Source organism: Sinocyclocheilus anshuiensis, unplaced genomic scaffold (assembly GCF_001515605.1).
Source record: "Sinocyclocheilus anshuiensis isolate Anshui unplaced genomic scaffold, SAMN03320099.WGS_v1.1 scaffold694, whole genome shotgun sequence".
NCBI classification, from domain to species: domain Eukaryota; kingdom Metazoa; phylum Chordata; class Actinopteri; order Cypriniformes; family Cyprinidae; genus Sinocyclocheilus; species Sinocyclocheilus anshuiensis.
In genome coordinates, this window is record NW_015542477.1 from 215,855 (window position 1) to 223,762 (window position 7,908).

At 34.8% G+C, this 7,908-nt stretch overlaps 1 protein-coding gene across 2 annotated transcripts in view; it reads left to right on the plus strand.

Annotated features, from left to right (window-relative positions):
* The window catches only part of LOC107693909 (metabotropic glutamate receptor 5-like), a 26,619-nt gene that overhangs the window by 16,547 nt on the left and 2,164 nt on the right, over window positions 1–7,908 (plus strand). For both annotated transcript variants that reach the window (XM_016493446.1, XM_016493447.1), the window contains 2 exons: window positions 310–436; window positions 5,188–6,127. In XM_016493446.1, coding sequence (XP_016348932.1) covers window positions 310–436; window positions 5,188–6,127 — 1,067 coding nt within the window. The remainder of the gene's footprint in view (window positions 1–309; window positions 437–5,187; window positions 6,128–7,908) is intronic.

The following is a 7,908-nucleotide window of genomic DNA, read 5'->3' on the forward strand; positions in this document are numbered from 1 at the left end:
TATTCCATTGACTTATACTGGTACAGGAGCCTAAACCATATATTTAGAGAGCAGATTATCATATAAACTTGGAGGTAGAACTTTAAGCACCCACAACACCTTAGCAACCACATGGCAGCCACTCAAAACACCTTAGTAACCTCATAGCAATGCACTAAAAACCACTTAGAACACTGTAGCAACCGCATAGCAGTGCACTGCAACCACCCACAACACTTTGGCATTGTGGTGGCGGCTTTGAGAGCAAGTATTTTCTTCACAGAGCTCTATAAGTTACATAACTTGACCTCTCTGTTCTGACCACCTCAGGTTATCCGTAAGGGTGAGGTGAGCTGCTGCTGGACCTGCACTCCGTGTAAAGAAAACGAGTTTGTGTTTGATGAATACACCTGTCGTATGTGCGAGCTTGGATCCTGGCCTACAGATGACCTCACAGGTGAATCTACATCCACCTTCAGAGCAAAATGTAGTTCTTCTTGTAGTTCATCCAGAAGTCAAAGCCATCGTTTACCCATGATTCTAAACTTCTAAATATGCATTTCTTATTATTACCAAAGTTGAAAACAGTTGTGCTGCTTAATATTTTTTTGGAAACAATGATACATTTTTCAGGATTTTTTTGATGAATAGAAGGTTCAAAAGAACAGCATTTATTTAAAAAATGTAAATCTTTAGTAACAGTATAAATTACTTTTGATCAATTTAATGCATCCTTCCTGAATATTACAAGTATTTTCTTCACAGAGCTCTATAAGTTACATAACTTGACCTCTCTGTTCTGACCACCTCAGGTTATCCGTAAGGGTGAGGTGAGCTGCTGCTGGACCTGCACTCCGTGTAAAGAAAACGAGTTTGTGTTTGATGAATACACCTGTCGTATGTGCGAGCTTGGATCCTGGCCTACAGATGACCTCACAGGTGAATCTACATCCACCTTCAGAGCAAAATGTAGTTCTTCTTGTAGTTCATCCAGAAGTCAAAGCCATCGTTTACCCATGATTCTAAACTTCTAAGACCAGCCACATAAGCTTATCATCCCGTACAGTAGTGTGTGATATAAGTATCTGGGTCACGGAATACCATTGGAGACCCATTTATCTCTTAGAGCGTTATTTGAGAATCTGGACCATGGCAACTTAATGCCAAAAACAGAGATTTGGACTTGGCGGGGGTCCCCATCAGAATGTTCGAGAATTGCTGTCAAGCGTAAGCCCTGAAGCAGCAGTCTCTCAGCATGTAGTACATTACTGAGAGCCGAGGCCGCTCTGCTGTTCATGCAAGAGCCTTAATGCCAATTTTCGACATTTAGTAGCAGGTGGTTTTGAGTTTGAGTACCTGCCGTTCTTTTTTAATTTAGTAGTTTTTGGATTTTATACTAGTGTTTACAGCATTTATTCACTGTACAAAGACAAAGACTCTATAACAGAGAAATTAAAATGTTAAAATTACGTTTAAAACATCCAATTACTTTTTTTTAAGCTCAACTCTAAAAAAAAAATGTATTTTTCAGGCTAGTTCAGCAAATGTCCATATATGGTAATACTAATATTTAAGAGTAAACAGTAGCACTTCATAATAATCTCCAATACTTTACCATTAGTTAATGCATTAGATATCATGACGTAACAATGAGCTATTTTAGTAATTAATAAACACATTTATTGATCTTGGTGAATGTTAATTTCTACATATGCTAAGATAGTTTAAACATTCTGAATTGTATAAATTAACATTAGTAAATGAATGAACGTGAATTAATAATAAACAATAGTGCATTCATAATTTAACATTAATGTTGTGTTAATCTTGGTTTCCAAAAAGGGGGTTTGATGAAAATGTAATAGTTAATTAAATAATAAAAATGTAAAATGAAAATTAAATAAGTAATTAAAAAATAGAAAATAAATAAAAAAACACTTTCTATCAATAAATAAATAAATGAAAATTGTTTACCTGCATGTCATGACCATTAACCTACATCAGAGAACTGAACTTGCAAATTTGTTGTTACATTACTGAAATGTTTACTTAAAATATCAAGTATTTGTAAGTATTTCAAAATATTTTCAAGAAAATTTTGAAGGGGTTCAGCTGACAAAAAACTTGGGAATCCCTGATCTAATGTTCTGTAAAATGTTTTAAATGTTGTGTAAATGTTGTAAAAATGGTTGGTCATTGTGAGTGCATGGTTCATAATTCTTTTAATTCAAACTAATTATGTTGATTCAAGCTAATGTTAATGAATTGAACCTTACTGTAAAGTGTTCGTGTTTATACTCAAATATGAGCATTAATGCCTGTTTTTCAGCTGGACCAGCCTCAAAAATGCTGTTTTTAGTGCTTAAGAAGCTCAGCTTATGGTGCAGCTGGTATCATATTTTATTCCTGATTGAAACATGTTATAGAAGTGTAATTTTGACAAACATTTACAGAGATTTCAGAGCATGACTAAAAATAGCTGCCCAGGGGCATTACAAATATGGCTGCCGAGTACGCCCACTTGCCCTAAAGGCACTTTCACAAAAGCCTTTGATAATCAGAACCGTCACTTCCCAGAGTAGCTTTTGGTGTTGCTGGTTTGTGAATCTGACCTGTAAAAACAAACCAAACCTCCAGTGTCATTTGACCAACCTCATTAAAAGCTATCCAAACCAAGACTCAGTTTCATCCTCATTCACTGTCTGTTGATGCAAATCACACATGCTAAATATATCAGCTCTTGTTTGTCAGTCTCTAATGCATAATACATGGCTTGGTTGAATGGATGGTTTTGTTTATTTTTGCACATTTTTTGGGGTTTATAAAGTTGCACGGTAATTCAGCCACCAGTTTTACTGTGTTATCTGCATAATGATGGATGTTCTCTGTACAATTTTAATGCCACACATCAGTGATTCTAAATAATCATAGACATAAGCCTTATACCGACTAGCTAAATTAGTGTTTGCTTTGCACATAGATCTTTATGCAGTATAATTAGAACCCCTGAAGTGGAAACATTTTATTTGAAGTTCCAGGGGCAACTCGTAGTAATGCCTTATTTCTAGGGCTGTTGAGTGATTAAACATTTTAATCTAATTAATTAAATGATTAATGTAATTCATTGAAAATTAATCGTACATCAAATATGATTGAGAATTTCCTCCCAAAAAGATCATTTAAAGTCATTATTGTGTTAGATGAGAAAAGCATTGAATAGACATTACACAAAGTAGATTTAGAAAGAAATATTTTACAAAAATAAGAGGTAACACTTTAGTATAGGGACCAATTCTCACTTTTAACCAGTTGCTTATTAGCATGCCTCTTATTAACATATTGGCTGTTTATTAGTACTTATAAAGCACATATTCTGCATGATCATATTCTACATCCTTAATACCTAATAACCCAATACCTAAACTTAACAACTACTTTACTAATTATTAATAAGCAGCAAATTAGGATTTATTGAGGTAGAAGTCATAGAGAATTGGACCTTACAATAAAGTGTGACCAAATACAATATTCAACATTGCATAAATAATGATAATAAATGGTTTTAAATATTGAAATATGATGAGATTATTAAAATGAGATTATTGAAATAAATTAAATGATACTCCCAATCAGAAACTAAAACCGCCAGTAGGTTATTTCTTAATGAGTGAGTCATTCAGTCATTCATTCAACTGATTCATTCACAAACTAAGCAAGTGACTGTCTTTATGAATGGGTCAATGAATCATTGGCTTACTCGATTAGTTCAAAAACATGGACTCATTCAGTATCGAAACACCAGTGTGTTGCTTAAGAAATGCAAAACAGTTCTGCTGTGGCTTTGGTTGGAAATACTGCTGTAACTAAGTTACATGTAACTGAATTTTGTAATTTAATTGCAAAATAATGTTACATTTCATTTTAAGGTGTCCTTGTTGCATTGTAATTATACATTTAAGTACCGAGTAATATTAATTAACGACATGTATTTATTACATGGTTAGGGTTAGGATTAGGGTTTGGCTTAGGGTTACTTGCATGTAATTATGCATAATTAATTGTTATTATAATAGTAAGTACATGTAACGTGTAACAAGGACACCTTAAAATAAAGTGTTACCCAAAACAAATGTAACTGTAATCTGTTACAGTTACTGAGAAAAAATGTGTAATTAAATTACAGTTACTTGCAAAGGGGGTCACAACTGAATATTTTCACACACATACAGATATGATTGATTTCTTTCCCAAATTGCATTGACTGCTTTAAAATATGAGACACCAATGTTTCAGAAGTGTAGGACAGAATAGGACACATACTTGTGCAATGACAGTTTTATTTCCTATTTGGGTTTATATATGTTTTATTTTTTTAAGATTAACTTTTTTTTCAAGGCATTATTAGATGCCAGTGTTTCCTGTCATAGCTATGCAAAGTTTTCGTGTTATGTTTTTCAATCTGTATTTAACCTCAGAACAATCTCAAAGTAAAAAGAGGCTCTAAAGTATAATTTTGTGGTGGCTGTGCTTTGAAATTAAATTATTATAATATTAATTCTAGTGAAGAAGGATTTTGAAAGTCTGACAGTAATCAGTGTTGAGTACTACTGTAAGGTTAACCCTGCCTGCTTTAAATGTTTCCAAACGACTAAAGTCCCGTTCACACCAAGAACGATAACTATAAAGATAACAATATTAGCGTCCACACCAGCGAGCGATATCGTCTGTTTATTCTCAGCGCACACTCGTCTGCCGTTTTAAATTCTGGAGCTCATTATAGCAGGATTGATTCTGATTGGGTGTCAGTGTTTTTGTCGTTCATCAGCTGGAAAAAAATCGTTCTGAAAGTGATTCCAATTAAATAGTTTCTCTGTGCCTTTATCTGTATAGCTGTGGTGTGGACTCTTCTATTCTTTAATATTGAGAACAAGTTTTAGAACTATATCTTTATAGTTATCATCCTTGGTGTGAACGGGCCTTTAACAGTTAAAAACATTTGTGAGAAATTTAGAAAAGTCATAAAATTTAATTAGTTACTTTAATAAAGTAATTGAAATAGTTACACTACTTATTACATTTTAAATAGGGTAGCTTGTAATCTGTAACCTATTTAATTTCCAAAGTACTTTTAATGCATATTTTTTTTCCAGTTAACCTGTTAAATCAGCCCTACTAATTACATTAACGTCTCAAATTTATGTCCCTCAGGCTGTGAGCCAATCCCGGTGCAGTACCTTCTGTGGGGAGATCCTGAGCCAATCGCCGCCGTGGTCTTCGCCTGCCTCGGCCTGCTCGCCACCATCTTCGTCACTTTAGTCTTCATCAGGTTCCACGATACACCAGTGGTGAAGTCCTCCAGCAGAGAGCTGTGCTTCATCATCCTGGCTGGCATCTGTTTGGGGTACCTGTGTACGTTCTGCCTCATCGCCAAACCGCACGTGGCCTACTGTTACTTGCAGAGGTTGGGAATAGGGCTCTCGCCAGCCATGAGCTACTCGGCCCTAGTCACCAAGACCAACCGCATCGCTCGCATCCTTGCAGGCAGCAAGAAGAAGATCTGCACCAAGAAACCTCGTTTCATGAGCGCCTGTGCCCAGCTGGTCATCGCCTTCATCCTGATCCTGATTCAGCTGGGCATCATCGTGGCGCTCTTCATCATGGAACCTCCGCAAGTGATCTACGACTATCCGTCCATACGCGAGGTGCACCTCATCTGCAACACCACCACGCTCGGAGTGGTGGCGCCGTTGGGCTACAACGGGCTGCTCATCCTCAGCTGCACCTTCTACGCCTTTAAGACCCGCAACGTCCCCGCCAATTTCAACGAGGCCAAATACATCGCGTTCACCATGTACACCACCTGTATTATCTGGCTGGCTTTCGTGCCAATTTATTTCGGGTCAAACTACAAGATAATCACCATGTGTTTCTCCGTTAGCCTCAGCGCTACCACTGCGCTGTGCTGCATGTTTGTGCCCAAAGTCTACATCATGTTGGCCAAACCTGAGAGGAACGTACGCAGCGCTTTTACCACGTCGACGGTTGTGAGGATGCACGTGGGTGATGGGAAAGCTGCCTCGGCCGCTAGCCGGTCTAGCAGCTTGGCTAACCTGTTCAGACGACGTGGCTCTGGCACAGACACTGTCAGGTCAGTATGAGGCCAGTGTTATTTTAATTTTATTTATATTTATATTTTAGTATTTTTTATATACTATTACAGTTTAATACAGTTTTTTTATATTTTTAGTTTTAATTGTAATTATCATTTTCAGTTAGTTTGTTATGTGCATTTGTCAATTTTATTTGTTTTTCTTTTTTAATATTACTATTAAGGGGTAATTCATTTGTATTTTAGTTAGTTTATTTCATCTAATATTTATTTTTTTCTATTTATTTATTAATATTTTAATATGTATAATATATAATATAAATATATAACATTGTATTTAATATTTGTTTATTAATATTATAATACTTATAATTTTTTCACATTAATTTTTTTCCAGCTTTTTTCAAAGTTTTAGTCAATGATAACCCTGTACAATAAATGTTTGGTCATAATTTCAGAATTCAGCTCTCTAAGGTTGGGAATTGACAAACATATTTTTTCTTACTTTTTCTGTATTGTTCTTTTAAACTCTTTGGTTTAATTGGATTCACACTGAATGAATTTAAGGATAATGAGGCATGACATGTCAATTCTTTTTCATGTCAGTTTTGAAAATCCTTATTTTTACTTCTTTATAAGAAGATGATGTGCAGTCACTGCTCTCAGTTGCAGAAGAAGCCGCTTCTGAAAAATAAATATATAAATAAATAAAGCTCACATTAAATCTGTTTATCTCTCAGTAATGCCTGCCAAAGGTTTGCTTTTGAGGATGAAAATTAGTTTAGACTGAAAATGAATCAACTCCCCAACTGAGCATATTTTAGAGCACATAAAAAAAAAAACGCCAGTATTCCCCTCAAAAGAGAAAAAAGAGCCCCAACCAATTACCCTGTATGCCTGTGAATCATTCCTGGCTGGAGCAACTCTGGAGTTACGCACATTTGGGTCGATGAGTCCCCAGGTGCATTAGGAGAAGTGAAGTTAGAGATTTCCTGTCTGACTTGGATGAGGGTGGTAATTGTGCTTGGAATGGATGGATTGGAATGACTAATAGCAGGATCTGTTCTCTATTGCCTTTAAGCTGTAGTGTTGCACATTAGCAAGAGTGTAGCAGCATTGTGAGGACGGTCTCTCCTCCCTGTTTTAAAAAAGGTGATTCTGTGGCCTGAATAAATCCATACTAAAGTCCATAAATGTAGTCTAAATTTCTGTGTTTTAAAGGTAGATAGTTATTCAATGGATATATGCTAGCATGTCCTTTAACATCATTTCCATGACAATCAAGTAACTTATTATCATCACACGGAGGCACAAAACCCTCTATTCATTCTTATTGTTACATAAAACACTGTGTTGTTATGTGGGTATCTAAATGGTGTTTTGCAATCAATGAACAATTTGCTCTTATTTTTTCCACTTTATCTCCTTATATCTTTTAGTGATTATTATTAGTAGCCATATCAGCTCAGTTTCTCAATTTTTTCAGTTTTTCACAGACATGTTGGTGATTGTTAACTAATTTGTTTATATATATATATATATATAGTTAGCATAATTAACAATTAATATAAAAATATATACATTTTTGGTAAATGTTAAAGTCAATCAATAAATATATAATATTTTAATATATTTTAATATAGAAATGCATTTCTCTGTTAATTATGTTACATTTTTGTAGCATTTCAACAAAAATTACATGTTAGTTATATATATAAAGTCTTATATTACAAATAAAAATACTGATTAGCTCTCAAGTTGTTTTAGTATTATATATCTGTGTGTGTGTGTCAATAAATAAATATATAGTATAGTATATA